Genomic DNA, 20,332 nt, shown 5'->3' on the forward strand with positions numbered 1-20,332 from the left:
CTCAAAAGAAAATTGCGGATCGTGACTGATTGTAAAAAACTGAAGTGTGAAAGAGGCCTAAGGCATGCTTATATAGCAGCTACTAAACACTTGTTTTCTACCATGATCCTTCCTTTGATATCTTATGCATAAGGTATTTGCACTTTATACAACTAATTTTTTTCTACTTTTCATGGATCAGTTCTTCTACTTTTTATAGGCATATTGTATCCATCACTAAGGCACGCTTTTCTAGCAGCCTTTTTGGTACATATCCAGGGTAGTTCAGTATGTCTTCTTACCTATGACTTTTTTTTTTTGTTATTTTTTTGTAACAATTTATGATTGGAAGAATATAAAATTTTATATTCATATCCCGTGGTATACTGCGAATAGAGTCCCTCTTTTCGTCTAGCACCTTTGTTATATTTGTTAAAATACTTTAACAATTATTAAAATATTACATTTTACTTGAACTGAATGTACTTTTTTACCTGTGGTAAACTTGGTGGTGCTTATTCATTTTTGTAGTACTAAACCTAACCTAAGGGTATGGGTAATAGAATAGTGGACAAAATTGTGTGATAATTTTCCCGAGACCTGCAGCGTTTTAATTTTTTTTTTTTAAATATAGGGCTGCTTAAGGCTTATTTTTTGCACCCTTAGCTGAAAATATTATTCATACCATTTGAGGGTAGATCAATGTTTTAATCACTATTTAGAGCATTTTTTTGGCAATGTTGCAGCAGTCAAAAACAAAACATACAGGTGCATCTCACAAAATTAGAATATCATCAAAAAATTAATTTATTTCAGTTCTTCAATAGAAAAAGTGAAACTCATATTATATAGAGTCATTACAACCAGAGTGATCTATTTCAAGTGTTTGTTTCTGTTAATGTTGATGATTATGGCTTACAGCCAATGAAAACCCAAAAATCATTATATCAGTAAATTAGAATACTTTATAACACCATAACACCAGCTTGAAAAAATGATTGTAAAGTCTGAAATGTTGGCCTACTGAAATGTATGCTCAGTAAATGCACTGAATACTTGGTCGGGGCTCCTTTTGCATCAATTACTGTATCAATGTGGCTTGGCATGGAGGCGATCCGCCTGTGGCACTGCTGAAGTGTTATGGAAGCCCAGGTTGCATTGACAGCAGCCTTCAGCTTGTCTGCATTGTTGGGTCTGGTGTCTCTCATCTTCCTCTTAACAATACCCCATAGATTCTCTATGGCGAGTTTGCTGGCGAATCAAGCACAGTGATACTGTTGTTTATAAACCAGGTATTGGTACTTTTGGTAGTGTGGACAGGTGTCAAGTCCTGCTGGAGAATGAAATTTCCATCTCCAAAAAAGCTTGTCAGCAGAGGGAAGCATGAAGTGCTCTGAAATTTACTGGTAGACGGCTGTGCTGACTTTAGTCTTGATAAAACACAGTGGACCTACACCAGCAGAGGACATGGCTCCCCAAACCATCACTGATTGTGGAAACTTCACACTTGACCTTAAGCAGCTTGGATTGTGGCCTCTCCACTCTTCCTCCAGACTCGGGGACCTTGATTGAAATGTAATGTAAAATTTACTTTAATCTGAAAACAACACCTTGGACCACTGAGCAACAGTCCAGTTCTTTTTCTCCTTGGCCCAGGTAAGACGCTTCTGACGTTGTCTATTGGCCATGAGTACCTTGACACAAAGAATGCGACACTTGTAGCCCATGTCCTGGCTACGTCTGTGTGTTGTGGCTCTTGAAGCAATGACTCCAGCAGCAGTCCACTTCTTGTGAATTTCCCCCAAAATTTTGAATGGCCTTTTCTTAATCCTTTCAAGGCTGTGGTTATCCCAGTTGCTTGTGCACCTTTTTCTACCACACTTTTTCCTTCCACTCAACTTTCCATTAATATGTTTGGATACAGCACTCTGAACAGCCAGCTTCTTTAGCAATGACCTTTTGTGGCTTACCCTCCTTGTGGAGTTTGTCAATGACTGCCTTCTGGAGCATCTGTCAAGTCAGCAGTCTTCCCCATGATTGTGGAGCCTACTGAGACAGACTAAGGGATCTTTATAAATGCTTAGGAAGCCTTTGCAGGTGTTTTTTGTTAATTATTCTAATTTACTGAGATAATGACTTTTGGGTTTTCATTGGCTGTAAGCCATAATCATCAACATTAACAGAAATAAACACAAGAAATAGATCACTCTGTGTGTAATGACTCTATATAATATATGAGTTTTACTTTTTGTATTGAAGAACTGAAATAAATTAACTTTTTGATGATATTCTAAATTTGTGGGAAGCACCTGTAATTCTGGAGGTTTTTTTTTTTTTCATTACGCCATTTACCAATCAGATTAATTTTATATTTTGATAGATCAAGCTTTTACAAAAGCAGCAATAGCAAATGTGATTTCTTTTTTTATTTTTAACAGGAGCAAAAGCGGGGTTATTTGAACATTTTACTGGATTTAATAGTTGAAGCTGTGATCATCCGATCACTTGGGCTTTACATAGCAGTGCATCAGCAGACCATTAGCCGACAAGCTATCAATGTCCCCCCCCCCCCCCCAAATCATGTCCTCTATTGCAATGTCTGGCATTGCAATATCCTCTAGTGAATCACTTACCTCACTACCTGTGAAGGTGCATAGAGGTAAAGTCTCTCCTTTATATGTAGCAGGAAGGTTACCAAAATGATACTTTGCTAAATCATGCAGCTGATCATGAGAAATGCCTGAAACCAAGAATAGAAATAAAAACACTCAGAAATCAAGTTGATTGAACATATGACTGTCTGTTTATAGAAGTGTCATGTTAAAGCTACTCCAGAACACTTACCACCCGCAGCAGCCAAAACAATCCTAGGCCCTTTATAGTGTGTCGTTATATATTCCACCAAGTCATTCCGGTTTATAGATCTGTAATCATATGTATGAAATAAGTATACAAAGTATAAACCAACAAACCAACTACTAAAAGGGAAGCATGTACATATAGGATTTTTACATTCATTTTAACATTGAGTAATACAAAGGGAAACATAATTATAGAAGTCACAAAGGACTTTGATAGGGTCCTATATACAGTAAATATAACCCAGAAGGACGTCATTCTTTGAATGAATTTCCAGATATTGTAGGTGTAGCAATCCTTTTAAATGATACTAACAAAAAGAAACAATCCTAAGTTAGGCCAAATTTAGACGTCAGTGAAACAGTCTGTGTATGAGCCATGGCTGCCGGTCTCCCTACATTAACTCAACAGCCTCAAAACCACAAATAAGGCTATGGAGGTCGGTTAGTGAGACCTGCGGCCAGTCCATACAAGAATGTCTGAATCTGGCCAAAACCCCACTGACTTAAACTTGTGTAAAACGGCTACAAAAGACTAGAGACTTTAAATTTCAGTCATTACTCAATAAGTACAATGAATGTAGCATATGAAAATGTGTGTACAGAAATGCATACAGATAATATATGAACAATATTCCATGAGGTTTAAAAACTTAAGATATCGAAAAATGATCGTATTTTTCGGCGTATAAGACAAACCCCAACTTTTCCAATTAAAATATAGAGTTTGTGATCTTCCGGGGTTTGCTGCGCTCTAATGTGCATGACAGCACGGCAAGCACCGCTTCTGATCGGCGGTGAAATCATCCCGGCCGATCAAAGAGCCGTGGTTCCTACGCTGTCAAAAGACAGCGTGAGCACTCAGTTTTGATCGGAGGTATAAACTTTTCCTCTGGACACTGGTGTCAGCTGATGGGATAACCACTCCCATCATCCAACACCTACAGCCGCTAATAACAGTGAGAGCAGGAGCGGCGGATGGGAGTATTCATCTGCCGCTCCTGCGCTGTAAATAAATACGGTAGTTTAAAAAAAAAAAAAACCCCGGTGTGGGTTCTCCCCTATTTTTGATAACCAGCCAGACAAAACTCATAGCTGGGGGCTGCAACCTTCAGCTGTCAGCTTCAGCAAGGCTCGTTATCAAGAATAGATGGGTCCCAACGCTGTTTTTTTAAATTATTTAAAAAAAAACAAACAAAAAAAACGGCGTGGGGTCCCCCCAATTTTTGACAACCAACCTTGTTAAAGCTTACAGCTGTGGGCTGGTATTCTCAGGCTGGTAAGGGGCCATGGATATTGCCCCCCCCCCAGCCTAAAACTAGCAGCCCGCAGCTGTCCAGAAAAGGCACATCTCTATTAGATGCGCTACTTCTGGCGTTTCCCACTTGCCACTGCTACAGGATAAGTGGGAAGAGCAGGTCAAAGCGCCAGAATTGGTGCATCTAATAGATGTGCCTTTTCTGGGCAGCTGCGGGCTGCTATTTTAAGGCCGGGGGGGGGGGTCAATATCCATGGCCCCTTACCAGCTTGAGAATACCAGCCCACAGCTGTAAGTTTTAGCAAGGTTGGTTGTCAAACATGGGGAGATCCCACGCCGTTTTTTTTTTTACTTATTTAAATAATTTTAAACAATACGGCGTGGGGACCCCTCTATTCTTGATAACCAGCCTTGCTGATGCTGACAGCTGAGGGTTGCAGCCCCAAGCTGTGAGTTTTGCCTGGCTGATTATCAAGAATACAGGAGAACCCATGCCGCTTTTTTTTTTTTTAATTATTTATTTACAGTGCAGGAGCTGATGATGAATACTCCCATCTGCTGCTCCTGCTCTCACTGTTATTGGCGGTAGCAGGTGTTGGATGATGGGAGCAGTTGTCCCATCAGCTGACACCAGTGACCGGAGGTAAACTTTATACCTCTGATCACAGCTGAGTGCTCACGCTGTCTTCTGCCGCCGATCAGAAAGGGTGTTTGCCGCGCTGTCATACATATGACAGCACGACAAACACCCGGTGTTTGGGCAGCTGAACCCAATCAGTATGGAACTTTACTGTTCGTGTTCACCCATCTGTATCCTGAGGACTGCAGTGAAGCAGCGCAGGCCGCTCTCTTTTTTCCCATACCCCGGGCATCCCGGACGCCTGCAGCTTGCTTCACTAAAGACGACACCCGGCGTATAAGACGACCCCCGATTTTTTTAGAAGATTTTCAGGGGTTAAAAAGTCGCCTTATACGCCGGAAAATACAGTAATAACTGTATTTATGACCAAAATCCTGATAATGAAAAATAGCAGAACACTAATCAGGTTGTGGATAAATCTATACATATGTGGGCAAGTTATGACCGCCACCCACCTGATGTTCTCTGTAGGTCCCAGGATGGTTCTGCCCAGGGCGGTATTGTGATAGGCAGTAGCGTGTAGGTAGTCAAAGACCACTTCCTGCAGATTAGTCTCCACTTCCTGCATCTCACGTAGGATGACTCCTCTTTCACGCTCAATCTCCGCTTCACCCAAGGTGCTATTCTGTATAATGTCTGCAAGGATCTCCACAGCTGTGAATACATTGCAAATGAAAGGTCTGAGCAAACCATTATCCAGCATATCTCCTTCATATTGCTTACACTGGGACTAACAATGAACATTCAATAAGGGCTTGCTCCTAGTGCATCCTTTTAAGAACACATTTTAGCAGCACCTTCTACATCTTGATAACTTATTGACTCAGGCTGTTTAAATACTGCATGTATTATAACATGCGTTTAGCACAATAACAGGATTTTTTGGGTTGCTTACCGTAAAATCTGTTTCTCGGAGCCTTCATTGGGGGACACAGAGACCATGGGTGTATGCTGCTGCCACTAGGAGGCTGACACTATGCACAAAAAAAGGTTAGCTCCTCCTCCGCAGTGTACACCCCACCGACCGGCAGGAAGTTCCTCAGTTAGTGAGAAAGCAGTAGGAGAAGTAACAGAATTCATTGAAAGCAGAACAAACAACTCAACTGTAACAAACCGACAAACATAAGAACAGGAGTTGTAGAACATGGGAGGGTGCTGTGTCCCCCAATGAAGGCTCCGAGAAACAGATTTTACGGTAAGCAACCCAAAAAATCCTGTTTTCTCGTTCGCCTTATTGGGGGACACAGAGACCATGGGACGTCCCAAAGCAGTCCCTGGGGTGGAAAACAAACTTCCATCAGGCCAGTGGACTCGCCACCGCAGCCTGCAGAATCCTTCTACCTAGGCTGGCGTCCGCCGAAGCGTAGGTGTGGGGACCCTGTAGAATTTCACAAAGGTGTGAACCGATGACCACGTTGCAGCCTTGCAAAGCTGCAGCGCGGAAGCTCTGTGGCGCACCGCCCAGGAGGCACCCACCGCCCGGGTAGAGTGCGCTCTGATCCCTGGAGGGGCCACTCGATGCTTGACCCGGTATGCCTCCAAAATTGCCGATCTGATCCAGCGCGCAATAGTGGCCTTTGAGGCTGGGTGATGAACAGAGAGTCTGACTTCCGCAAGGAAGTCGTCCGGGCTAGATAGACTCTCAATGCCCTGACTAGGTCCAGCTTGTCCAAAGACCGCTCCCGAGGGTGAGCTGGGCTTGGGCAGAAGGATGGCAGAACAATGTCCTCATTGAGGTGAAACGAAGATACCATCTTCGGAAGAAAAGAGGGCGGAGGCCGCAGAACTACCTTGTCCTGATGAAGGACCAAAAAAGGAGAGCTGCAAGAAAGTACCGCTAATTCCGACACGCGCCGGATGGAGGTAATGGCCACCAGAAAGGCCACTTTCCAAGAAAGGAGGGAAAGGGAAACGTCCCCGAGAGGTTCAAAAGGAGGACCCTGCAGAACCTGAAGAACCAAATTAAGATCCCAAGGATCCACGGGAGCTCGGTACGGAGGAACCGTGTGAGCCACACCCTGGAGGAAGGTTTTGACCTGGGGCCGGGAGGCCAGCGTTTTCTGAAATAAAATGGACAGTGCCGAAACTTGACCCTTCAAGGAACTGAGAGCAAGCCCCACATCCAGCCCTGCCTGAAGAAACGCCAGAATAGAAGGGAGCGAAAAAACCAAGGGCGCGATGTCATTGGCCTCACACCAGGAGAAATAGGCTTTCCAAGTACGGTAATAGATCTTCGAAGAAGAAGGCTTTCTGGCGCGGATCATGGTATGAATTACCCGATCAGAGAATCCTGCCCGTCTCAAAACCTCGGTCTCAACAGCCACGCCATTAAATTGAGCGACCGAGAATTGGGGTGGCAAATCGGGCCTTGAGACAGCAGATCTGCCCGTCGGGAAGCTTCCAGGGGGCGTCCGCGAGAAGGTTGACAATGTCTGCGAATCAAGACCTTCTGGGCCAATTCGGGGCGATGAGGATGACTGGAATCCCCTCTGCTTTGATTTTCTTCAACAACTTGGGAAGAAGAGGCAGAGGAGGGAACAGGTAGGGGAGCACGAACTGTGACCAAGGGACGGCCAGAGCGTCGGCGCCCACTGGCAGAGGGTCCCGAGACCTGGACACGAATTGTGGGACTTTCCTGTTGAGGCGAGATGCCATGAGGTCTACATCCGGGGTTCCCCACTGACGGCAGAGCAGATGAAACACCTCCGGATTTGGGACCATTCCCCTGCCGCGAGACCCTCGCGGCTGAGGAAAACGGCGGCCCAGTTGTCCACGCCAGGAAAGTGAACCGCGGAAATCATTGGAACAAAGGTCTCTGCCCATTGAAGAATTCTGGACACTTCCGCCAGGGCTGAGACACTCCGTGTCCCCCCTTGGCGGTTGATATACGCCACCGCTGTGGCATTGTCTGTCTGAATCCTGACAGGCAGGCCATTGAGGCGCCTTTCCCAGTGGACGAGAGCTAGATGGATCGCCCGTATCTCTAGGACATTGATCTGCAGAGCTGATTCCTGAGTCGACCATCGACCCTGAACAGTGTGATTGCGGAACACTGCACCCCAGCCGATGAGGCTGGCGTCCGTAGTGACAATCTGCCAGTGAACGGGAAGAAAAGACCGCCCCAAGAGAATGAGGGGAGACGTCAACCACCAGTTGAGAGACCGCCTGATCCGGCAGGAAAGGCGAACCAGACGATCCAGAGACAGAGCCGACCTGTTCCACCTGGACAAAATGGCCTGCTGGAGTGGCCTGGCGTGAAATTGGGCAAAGGGAACTGCCTCTATCGCCGCCACCATCTTCCCCAGGACCCTCATGGCTGTCCTGAGGGATGGAAATCGTGTGATCTGTAATGATCGCACGCCCTGCTGCAGGGAAAGAATCTTGTCTTGTGGGAGAAATACCCTTGACCGACGAGTGTCGAACAGAAGGCCCAGAAACACAAGGCGTTGAGTAGGGACCAGACAGGACTTTTCCCGGTTGACGATCCACCCAAAACTGGACAGGGTGTCTAGAACGATCGCCACACTTAGGCGGGCCTGTTGAAAGGAGGGGGCCTTGATCAGGATATCGTCGAGGTACGGAAAAAGAACGAGACCTCTGATCCTCAACAAGGCCATCAACGCCGCCATAATCTTCGTGAAGACTCTGGGAGCGGTGGCGAGCCCGAAAGGAAGCGCGACGAACTGGTAATGTTCGTGAAGAATCGCAAACCGCAGGAACTTCTGATGTCCGGGAAATATGGGCACATGTAGATAGGCATCTTGGATGTCTATGGAACCCATGAATTCCTGCTCCTCCATGGAAGCAATTACCGAGCGAACTGACTCCATCCGGAAGTGGCGAAGGCGAACTCTCTTGTTGAGTAACTTGAGATCCAAGATGGGTCGAACTGTCCCGTCCTTTTTCGGCACCACAAACAGGTTTGAATAAAACCCTGTGAAGCGTTCCGATTCGGGAACGGGCACAATCACCTCGGAACTGAGAAGAGAGGCGATGGCCGAACCGAACCCCGGGACCAAGGCCGGATCCCTCGGCGGACGGGATTGTAAGAAACGATCCCGTGGAAGAGAAATGAACTCTATTTTGTATCCTGTTGATACAACCTCTCTGACCCAAGCGTCCTCTACTGAGGCGAGCCAGACGTCGCTGAAGAAGAGAAGTCGACCTCCCAATTGGAAGGGACCCACGGGAGACCGATGGTAGTCATGCGGACGTAGACCGTCCAGATCTAGATCTGGACGGTCTTCCCTGGGAAGAGTGGGACCGCCAGGACGGAGTGGGCCTGAAGGAAACCTTCTTTCTTTCCTGACGTGCCTGTGGCCTTTGCTGGTTGGAAGGGTTTTCCGCCGTATTGAGACAGCGGAAAGTCCGAAAGGGACGAAACTGACGCCTTGGAGGAGGTCTGCGAGGCTTGGAGGGGAGAAGAGAACTCGTACCTCCGGTAGCGTCCTTAATAATCTGATCCAATTGTGATCCGAAGAGACGCACTCCCTGAAAAGGCAGATTGGTCAGAGACTTTTTAGAGGACAAGTCCGCCTGCCAGGCCTTGAGCCAAATTGTACGTCGGATTGCCACGATGTTACTTGACGCCTGAACTGCGCAAGATGCGGCATCCAAGGAGGCAGAAAGCAGATAATCCCCCGCATGGGAAATCTGATTGGCGAGATCGGCCAAATGCTCTGGTCGTGCCTTATCCAGAATGCCCTGCCGAAGGTCATCTGCCCAAGTGGATATGGCCTTTGCTGCCCAAGAAGAAACAAAGACTGGACATACCGCTGCTGATGCCGCTTCGAAGGCAGATTTTGCTAGAGATCCTATGATCCTATCATTAGAATCTTTTAGCGACGCCACACCTGACAGCGGAAGGACCGTATTATTAGAAAGTCTGGACACGGGAGGGTCCACCGAGGGAGAAGCGGCCCAGTTGTCCGTGAGCTCTTTAGCAAACGGGTACAGCACGCCGAGACGCTTTCCTCTTTGAAAGCGTCTGGTCGGATCTTCTCTCTCCTTTGTAAAAATCTTTCCAAACTCAGAATGGAAGGGAAACACCCTGGATGGTGTTTCCGCCCGTCTGGACGAAACCTCCTGATCTGAGGATTTCGCAGGGGCGTCAGCGATGTCAAAGGTATGGTGAATCGCGGCAATGAGGTTTTGCACCGTAACCTTCATGTTCGCATCCTGGTCCGAATCCAGCTCTAAGACCCCTTCCGATTCCGAAAGCGCTTCGCCTGACTCGGGGGAGGAGGCCCGAGAGGGAGACTGCTGGGGACTATGGGGTGAGGTAGGACGAGGGGAGGACTCCGCCTGGAGGTCCTGCCTGGGCCTCTTGCGACTGCCGCTGGCTGGCTCAGATGGGACGTCCTGAGACGTGCTGGGTCCCGCCGAAGCTCCCAAGGGCAACTTGTCCAGAACAGCTACTAGGGACTGAGACACCTTGATGAGGTCTGCCACTGACTGTGATTGAGAGGAGGCCCAACCCGGCATGGGGGGCTCACTCGCCCCTGGGGCTATGGATGGCTCCTGAGCGGCGTCGGGCTGGACGCAGAGCGGGTACGATCAGACTTAGCGTTGGACATAGTGAAAAGAGAGGCAGTGCCGGCCGGTTGGGGGACAGAAGGCAGAGAAGGGTGTCAGTCTGCAGGTGCAGAGCTACTCACGGTCCGGTGTCCCCAAGGGCGACGCTCTCTGATCTGGCTGCAGGATGAGGCCAGGCCAATCCGGCTGAAAAAAGGCCCAGCGACCGAAATCCGGCAGGGAATGAGGTCCGGCTGGCAGGCTGAGAAGATGGCGACCACCAGGGAAAGGGCGCGCTGCCAGAGGGAGAAGAAGGGCGGAGCTCGCCGCAGAGATCCCCTTAGCACCGCCCGCTGTCCAATAGCAGGCTGGTGTGAGGCAAGGGGCTGGGAAGGCCTAGGACGGGCGGGAGAGAAGCCCGCTTAGAAGAAAGGGGCAGGGGGCGTGGCCGCGACGCAGCGGTAGGCCCGAGATGAAGCCGGGGCCTAAATTAATAGCGCCGGCCGCCTGTCAGCAGGGGGTCGGCGCGGAAGACGCGCTGCAACTCCGGGCCGCAACCCCGGGCCGCGTCCCTGCTTCCCACAGCCCGACCCCTGTATACCCCTGCTGGGATGAAGAAAAAACAGGGGGGGGCGCAGAACAAGGCCCGAAAGAACAGGGGCCTTCATGGATGCGGCGACCGTGGGGAGAAGCGGGCGCGCAGGCCCTACCGTGGTCCCCTGGCGACCGCCTTAGGATGAAAACGCCGGGGGACCGCTAGACCGCATACTCACCCAGGCCGGGGGCCACAATAAAGGTACCTGAGAATCCCACGCTGTCTGTCGTCTTTATGGAATCCATGCCTCGTCCAACCGTCAGGCTCTGGTAGGCGAGATGGTGGGAGGCGGGGGGCAAGGACCGTCCGTATAGCTGGCACGCACCTGTGCGAGGCTCCTGGTCCTGCCGCGGAGACCTATGAGGATACGGGGTGGCAGTACACGCCGTACTCATAGTCTCTTTGTGGGAGTACGGATGTGACTGTTCACTCCGTATCCCTCCGAAACCTGTAAAGGAACGACGCACGACGAGGTAGATTGGGGTCTAATAAAAGACCCGTGTCCACCTCCTACTGACACTAAGCTAAACTGAGGAACTAACTGAGGAACTTCCTGCCGGTCGGTGGGGTGTACACTGCGGAGGAGGAGCTAACCTTTTTTTGTGCATAGTGTCAGCCTCCTAGTGGCAGCAGCATACACCCATGGTCTCTGTGTCCCCCAATAAGGCGAACGAGAAAACACATTTACCTGTACTTATTTATAAAAAGTCTCAATTTATATCCTTTCAAAATATACCCCCACTGATAACAGCTGATATGGTCGTTGTAAACAAGCGAATAGTTATTATCCAGGACCCCAAGAGTTCCCCTGCAATGAAAGGTGATATTTAGTAAGGCAAATAAAAAGGGGTTGTCGAACTAATCAGTTGCATCAGTTTTATACTTCTGACATGGAAGCAAGACAAGAATAGAATGCAGAAACACTAATGGGAAGTCCGCTTTGGTGGGATTTTAATATATTACAGATATAGTTAATGAAAAATGACAGGCACTATAGCACATGCTGTGGACGGATATCCCTGTTTTGACAACAATGTTCATCAGGCACAGATAAATCCAAGTAAATAAGTAAAATAAATAAGCTGTAAATGTGCAAATGCCTGTTTAGAAAGCATTCAGGAAAATGTTTGTTACTGATTAATGGGTGACTGTATCATTCCAATCAGTCCACCTGATCAACAACCAAAGAGCTCATTCGTTGGGTGATTGGACTTGTTAGGTCAGCACAAAAAGGTGAATGTGCTGCTGATAACATGGTGCAGGATGAGAACAAAACCTTCGTACTCCCCCTTACAGTTTCTGTGCAAGTGCCAATGGATTTTTATATAGTTGATCACTTATTAGAGAATATGTAATCATAAAGCGACCTTTTGTTCATATTAACCGTCTTTTTTTCCCATGACTATATAAACAAAAACAAACCTGAAATCTTGCAGTTTTTACACGGGCCACTTGGCCTTTTACTAGACTCATACTTCCTTTTCTGTACAGATGACTTTTCAGCAGTCTCATTATCATCACAAAAAGTGAAAAGCAGTACTCCCTGGAAAGTATATATTCAGCCACTATGCCCTGAGCAGATGCTGCTGTTATTCCCTGTTGCTGCAGCTATATTGTGAATTTCTGGGCCTTTTTCTACAACACTGACCATTTGTGAACAAGGCTCGGGAGGAGACAAAACGTCAAGATTGACAGTCACATTTTGTGTGAAAAGTCACAATACCTTTTGTTCAGTTACACAACTTATTAACTGCATAATTCTTGGATTTAAATAAATTATCTCCAATTGCACACTTTCATGAGAATGCCGTTTTTCACCTTCTGGATTACATTTTGCTTAGAAGCACCTGTCCTACAACACCAAGTTCTGACCTTTTCCTTTTATATTTCATTATCATCACAGACAGGATTACAGTGACAGGTGACACAGAAACCAACATTCTCAAAAAGTGATATTACTGTTCCCCTCCTCCGTTCACCTATGCCAGGATTAGAGCATGCTCAGATAATGCTTCCACACAAAGTGGGGCCAATCTACTGCTGCTAATGTCCATTAGAAGAATGAGAAGCAGTAGTCTAATATTAGGTCTGATGGCCAGTGGTAAAATTGCAGGGTATACACACACACAATACACTTAAACATAAAAACCTGATTTAACCAATAGGCGATTTTCTGATAAAGGAAATATGTTAACAGGCCAGTCTAAATGGGATCTAATTTATTGAAAAAAACATGAATATTTTGATCATGTACCTCTAGGCAGATCTTTGGAAAAAGCCTTTGCGTAATATACAGTCTGTTCTCTTGATGTATATGCATTCAAGTGAGCGCCCATGTTTTCTATTTCAAGCTCCAGATCCAGTTGGGAACGTTTTTTTGTTCCCTGTAACAAAAAAAACGTAGAGTTAGCAGTAGATACATAAAAAAGTGTGCTACTACGCAAAAATAATATATGAAAACAAAAACCAGTAACATGGGTGATGTCACTGTGTATAAACTACCTATTAGTCCGGAAAAATGGGACGCAATATGGAACTGTATATGAGCATGTATGACATCTTACAATTGGGAATTGTAGACACTTCAAGAACTAACAGTAGCATATCTTTTTTTGAAGACAAAATCCATTTTTTTTTTTAATGTTTATATTCCCTAATGTATAGTTATCAAATGGATTTTATCCTACTTTTTAATCAGATGATTTTGTATTTTTTTTTTTAAACACATACAAATAGAACAAAATTAACAACCTCCCATAACTTTGCAGCATTTCCCCTATTTTTCCCGGTATTCCCAATGGACGCCTAAATGGCTGCAGCTGTCACTTATGTCCCCTGTGGATACGGACACCACACTACACACACTCATACAATGAAGACTGTCTGCACTCCCATCTCAAAACAGTGAAAATGTGTCTTCATTCCATACCCACAACGTTTCAGCTCTGGCAATGAGTCTTTTTCAAGTGAACAAAGTAGCGCTAGAAACATCCTTAAATAGAATTATATATATTATATATATATATATATATATATAAATAAAAATTTTTTATTACACCCACCCTAGGATTGGCATTAACTTTTAAATTAGGCAGAAAAGCCACATTAACTATTATAATCAGTTCATACACACATAGGTCAAAAAGGGAAAAGTACCCAACTTATTTCCTTTACTTTTTAGACCATTTCAGCTTGGAAGATTTTAGAGTTCTGCTTTGCTAAAAGTCACCTTAAATGCCATGTGCTCCAGGAAATGGGCAGTGCCATTGTTCATCTGATTTTCGTATCTGCTTCCAGCATCAATCCACAGACCGACCTAAGAAAATGATACATAATTAATCGGTAATCCAAATCTCTCTTGGAAGCTTGTAAAAAAAACTCCAAGTTCTTTCCCTGCTAAATCATCACATAATGTCCAGACAGCTTCTCCTAAGTTTACAGCGAGCCTTGCCCCAAATCTGACCGTTCTAACAGACTCTTACACCCAGATTACGATTTTTCTTTATTTAATTGTTTTAGGTTTTTAAATATTTCACAAAGTAGAGAGAGAAATAAAGGAAGGAATGAATGAAGCAAACAAAAACACTTCACTATTTAGCATGTCGGATGATTTAGAAAAAAAAAAAAAAAAAATCATAACCCTTTCACTACATGGACAAGTTACATTATCAAGTTTATTTCCCCTTTTTCCCAGATCCATAACTTCTGTATTTTTCTGCCCACACAAACATAAGAGGACTTACTTTTGCGGGATGAGTTTTACCATTCATTTTGCTACTTAGTGTAATGAAAAACAAGAAAAAAAAATCCAAGTGGGGAGAAAATGTGCAAAAAACCTCCCCCCTGCAATTCTGACAATGTTTTTTGGGAATTATTTGTTTACAGTGTACATGACCTCACAATGTGATTCTCCTTATCAGTACGATTAAGCTGATACCAAACATGTCCAATTTTTTTAAATTATCTTAGTGGTGAAAAAAAACAGACGTTTGAGAAAAAAATTTGGGTTGTGTTGCCATTTTCGGAGACTCGTAATTTTTTCATTTTTTGGTCCATGGAGCTGTGTGATAGCTTGTTTTTTTGCGGGACGAGAATGTTTTTAATTATACCACTTCGAGATAGATATGATGTTTTGATCATTTGTTGGAGAATTTTTTAAAGTATTGCACAAAAGAAAAAAAAAAAAAAATTTGGCTTTCTTGAACTTTCATTTACAGTGTGTATTTATTGGGTTAATTAGGTTTATACTTTGATAGAGCACACTTTTCTGAACGCGGCGAGAACGTGTATTTTTTTTTTTCTTTAATGGTGGAAATATGGAATTTTGTGATAAACTCACCATAAAATCCTTTTCTCCTAGACGCTCATTGGGGGACACAGGTACTGTGGGTGTATGCTACTGCCGCCTGGAGGCTGACACTAAGTGAATGACAAAAAAGGTTAGCTCCTTCTCTGCAGTATACACCCTCGCCTCGGTTGCAGGCAAAACCAGTTCAGTGCAAAAGCAGTAGGAGATCACAACAGACATATCAACCTTAATGCAGGCGACAACATGTCTAGATAAAACCCACCTAGTATTATAAATAATAAACAAAGTAAATAAAGAGCCAACTGGCTATCAGGGTGGGTGCTGTGTCCCCCAATGAGCGTCTCAGAGAAAAGGATTTTTTGGTGAGTTTATCACAAAAATCCATGTTTCTCCTTCGCCTCATTGGGGGGACACAGGTACTGTGGGACGTCCTAAAGCAGTCCCTGGGTGGGAAGTTGACTCACCGATCCAAGCTACATGCACCTCCTGTCTTCGAGGTGCTCCACCACTGCTTGGAGAATCCTTCTACCCAGACTCGCATCTGCCGAAGCCTGAGTATGGATATTGTAGTGCTTTGCAAATGTGTGCAAGCTGGACCAGGTTGCAGCCTTGCAAACCTGTTCCACCGATGCCTGGTGCCGCAGAGCCCAAGAGGCGCCCACAGCCCGAGTAGAGTGCGGTCTGATCCCTGCTGGAACTGGTGTGCCTCGAATGCGGTAAGACTCCCGAATAGTCAAGCGAATCCACCTGGCTATGGTCGATTTCGAGGCAGCAAGTCCCTTCCTGCACCCCTTGGGAAGCACGAACAGAGTGTGGCGAAAGGGTGCCGTCCGCGACACGTATCTCCTATGAGCTCTCACCAGGTCTAACGTATGCAGGGCCTTTTCCACACGGTGTACCGGTGCCAGACAAAAAGAGAGCAAGACAATATCCTCATTAATATGAAACGAGGAAACGACCTTCGGCAGAAAGGGAGGGTCTGGTTTGAGAACCACCTTATTCCTTGTGGAAGAACAGAAACGGAGCTCGGCAGGATAGAGCTGCCAGCTCTGAGACCCACCTGATTGACGTTATCGCCACAAGAAATACTACCTTCCAGGAAAGGTAGGCTAAAGAGACCTCCTGTAATGGTTCAAATGGAGCCTCCTGTAGGACACTTAGGACCAGGTTAAGGTCCCAAGCGTCCAGGGGCGCCTTATAAGGAGGTACCAAGTGAGAGACTGCCTGAATGAAAGTCTTTACCTGTAGATTGGTAGCAATCCTGCGCTGGAACAGAACGGATAAGGCCGATATTTGTCTCCTGAGGGAACTTGGGGCCAAGCCTGAGTCTAGGCCAGACTGGAGAAAAGCCAAGATGTTGGGAATAGAAAACCTCAGTGGAGAATAACCATGATTCCGACACCATTTGAAAAAGACCTTCCAGGTGTGATGATAAATACGTGCTGAGGCCGGCTTCCGGGCGATAACCATTGTAGCAACCACATTGCGGCCGAACCCAGCCTGGGCTAGAATCCAAGATTCAACGGCCAAGCCGTCAAACACAGGGCCCCTGAGTTCGGGTGGTAGATCGGGCCCTGGGACAGTAGGTCTGGGCGCTCTAGCAGGCGCCAAGGAACGTCGGCGAGTAGCTGTACCAGATCTGCGTACCACGCTCGACGAGGCCAATCTGGGGCCAGCAGAATCACTGGAACCCCTTCTGCCTTGATCTTCTTGATGACTCTCGGAAGTAGTGGCAGCGGAGGAAATAGGTATGGGAGGCGAAACTGGTTCCATGGCAGAACCAACGCATCTACAGCAATTGCCTGTGGGTCCCGGGATCGAGCGACAAACGCTGGTACCTTGGCGTTCACCCTGGAAGCCATCAGGTCCACATCCGGCATCCCCCATCGTTGGCAAATCTGCCAGAAGATCTCGGGGTGTAGTGACCATTCCCCGGATGCGAGACCCTGCCAGCTGAGGAAGTCAGCCGCCCAGTTCTCTACGCCAGGGATGTGGACTGCCGATATCACCGAGTGGTTTCTCTCGGCCCAATGAAGCACATGCCCTACCTCGCGCATGGCTGCCCTGCTGCGGGTGCCCCCTGATGATTTATGTAAGCCACAGCCGTGGCGTTGTCTGACTGAATCAGAACAGGCCGGCCTGCCAGAAGGTGATGAAACTGTCGCAGAGTTAGCCGGATTGCCCGTATTTCCAACAAGTTGATCGGGAGGCGTGCCTCCTGCGGTGACCACTGTCCCTGGGTCGTGTGGTGGCGAAAAACCGCTCCCCAGCCGAGGAGGCTGGCGTCGGTTGTGACCACCAGCCACTGGTGTGGGGGAAAGGCCTTGTCCTGGAGAAGTGAGGTACTGGCTGTCCACCAACCGAGTGCCTGTCTGACCCGCGTGGACAACCGGCACCAGCGATCGAGAATGTGCTTTTGTCCCACGCTGATAAGAGGGCGTGCTGCAGGGGGAGAAGATGGAGCTGGGCAAATGGAACTGCCTCCGTTGCTGCCACCATCTTCCCTAGGATCCTCATGCAGAAACAGATGGTGTGAGGGACTGGTTGGCGCAGTTTCCGGACTCCCTGCCGGAGAGCTAGGGCCTTGTCCTGAGGGAGAATTACCAACCCTCGGGAAGTGTCGAAGATCATTCCTAAGGAGGAAATCCTCTGAGCTGAAACAGGGGATGACTTTTTCAGATTGACCAACCATCCTAAGCGGGAAAGAGTATCTAGCGGGATGCTGACACTCTCCTCGCATGCCCGAAATGAAGGGCCCTTGACCAAGAGGTCGTCTAAATAGGGAAAGACAACTATGCCCCGGGAGTGCAGGGTGGCCATGAGGACCGCCATGACTTTCGTGAATACTCTGGGAGCGGTTGCCAACCCAAAGGGCAGTGCTGCGAACTGAAAATGTAGGCCGTTGAAACCTCTGGTGTGGGGAAAAATGGGGATGTGTAAGTAGGCCTCTTGGATGTCCATAGAGGCCAAGTATTCTCCCCACCCCATGGCAGATATGACTGAACGGAGAGACTCCATCCGGAAATGCCTGATCCTGATAAACTTGTTCAGGAGCTTTAGGTCCAGAATGGGCCTGACGGCCCCATCTTTTTTGGGCACAGTGATCAGGTTGGAGTAGAAACCCTGATATTTTTCGTTCTCCGGTACGGGGACAATGACTCCGTTGTGCTGGAGTAATTTTATGGCCTCGAGTAAGGCCCTTGCTCGGGCAATTACTTTGGGGAGGACGGGAAAGAAAAAAACGTCTTGGGGGGTATTTGATGTATTCTATCTTGTACCCCCGAGGACACCATCTCTCTTACCCATGTGTCGTGTGTGATGGAGAGCCAGGCGTGGCGAAACCAAAGCAGGCGGCCGCGTACCTTGCCGGAGTCGCCTTGAAATTGCCTCGAGTCATTTGGCTGAAGATCTCTGGGACCTAGGTCCTCTTGATCTAGGCTGGTGGGTTCGCATTCTCCCCAAAGGGTTGGTTGGTTCTATATGAAACCTGCCGATACCTATCCTGGCTGGGACGACCTGAAGCGGCGGGATTGGTCGCTGCAGCCCACCCGGGATTGCGAAAGGACCGAAACCGTGTCTGAGGTTGGTGACGAAACGGCTGTTTGACCCTTTGCTGAGGGAGAAAACTGCTCTTTCCACCCGTGGAATCAGAGATGAGCTGATCCAACTTCTCCCCGAACAGAAGCCCGGTCTGATAAGGCAAGGAAGTCAGGGATTTCTTGGAAGGTGTGTCTGCCCGTCATGTCCTCAACCATAAAGCCCTCCTAATGGCGATCGCATTTCCCGCAGCGAGTGCCGCGCAGCTGGCCGCATCCAAAGATGCATTGATTAGGTAGTCCCCGGCCAAAGTGATTTGATTTGCGATCTCTGATACCGCTGCTGGTAGGTCCATACCCTGCAGGGCTCTGTTCAATGATTCTGACCATGCCATCATGGCCTTCGCTACCCAAGTTGCCGCAAACGCGGGGGAGAGTGCTGAACCTGATGCCTCAAACACTGAGCGAGCCAGTCTCTCTATGAGAGGGTCAGTGGGATCCTTGATAGAGGACCCACTAGGTATGGATAACAGGGTGGATCTACCGTTGGGGACTCTGCCCATTTCCTGTGGAGATCAGGGGCAAACGGATACCTCGCCTCGAGCGCCTTTTGCCCTGAGAAACGCTTGTAGGGCCGCTCCGTGTTGTTGCACTATGCCCTCAAACTCGGGGTGAGAGCTAAATACTCTTTGCGGCCGCTTTGCTCGCTTAAATGAGACCTTGTGACCCAAGGCCAAGGTGGAATCATCTTCAATCCCAAAGGTCTGGTTGACGGCCTCAATGAGACTCAACTATTTCTCGGTACTCTGGAGTACCCGAATCAAGCGGCTCATCTGAGTCGTAATCTGAGCTCCTATTAACGACCCTTGGTGAAGGTGAGCGAGAGGCCGAGCTTATGGATGCCGAAGCACCAGATGGACCGGGAGACGCTGTGTGGGTTCGTGTCCCCCGCGTCTGCAGGCCGGAGGCTCCTGTGAGGTGGAGGACCCCTCTAACACAGGCGAGCCGCTATCCCTGCCCCTATCTGGGGCTCGAAGGGACTCAATTGCTCTCGTAAGCGATGCCATGGACTGCGACAGAGACAGAGCCCATCCCGGGGGGCAGGGTACACTGGGCTCGGTCGCAGGGGAGGGCTCCTGGGCACGTTCGGAATCGCAGGCTTCACAAACCTGTTTGGTTTGCACATGTGGGAAGGCGGACTGACAGGAGGTGCACGCAACACACACGAACGTGTGTGCCTTAGCTTTTCTGGACATGATGGCTGCTAAGTGATATGCCAAGGGCATAAAACTGCTTAGCCTCTAGAAAACACAGAGGGTGGCCTTCCTCCAGGGGTAGCACTTGCCCCAGTCCTGTGTCCTCCATCCCGGATCCTGTCAGGCATCCAGCCAGCCGACCAGCTGCTCTTTATTTAAAATAAAGCACGCCTTGGTGTGTGGGCGGGCCTCCGGACGAAGAGGCGGCCGCCGGGACATCATGGGGCGGAACTTCCGTCCACAGCCTAGTCTCTGGCAGACGCCGGGGACAATTTCTGACATCCGCCCGAGGCCCCCGGGGCGGGTCCGCTGGAAGTGGCCGCGTCATAGGGAGCGAGACTTCCAAACGCGGCCTAGCTCAGGTAAAAGCCAGGGACTAAATTTTCG

At 47.8% G+C, this 20,332-nt stretch overlaps 1 protein-coding gene across 1 annotated transcript in view; it reads right to left on the minus strand.

The window, feature by feature from the left end:
- PMPCB (peptidase, mitochondrial processing subunit beta) overlaps nucleotides 1-20,332 on the minus strand; it is a 71,104-nt gene that overhangs the window by 34,420 nt on the left and 16,352 nt on the right. Inside the window, exons 3-7 of the mRNA XM_073573637.1 lie at nucleotides 14,074-14,160; nucleotides 13,099-13,228; nucleotides 5,191-5,389; nucleotides 2,824-2,903; nucleotides 2,613-2,719 (exon numbers count right to left, since the gene is read on the minus strand). Coding sequence (XP_073429738.1) covers nucleotides 2,613-2,719; nucleotides 2,824-2,903; nucleotides 5,191-5,389; nucleotides 13,099-13,228; nucleotides 14,074-14,160 — 603 coding nt within the window. The remainder of the gene's footprint in view (nucleotides 1-2,612; nucleotides 2,720-2,823; nucleotides 2,904-5,190; nucleotides 5,390-13,098; nucleotides 13,229-14,073; nucleotides 14,161-20,332) is intronic.

Source organism: Dendrobates tinctorius, unplaced genomic scaffold (assembly GCF_039654945.1).
Source record: "Dendrobates tinctorius isolate UK_male_01 unplaced genomic scaffold, ASM3965494v1 ptg000035l, whole genome shotgun sequence".
NCBI classification, from domain to species: domain Eukaryota; kingdom Metazoa; phylum Chordata; class Amphibia; order Anura; family Dendrobatidae; genus Dendrobates; species Dendrobates tinctorius.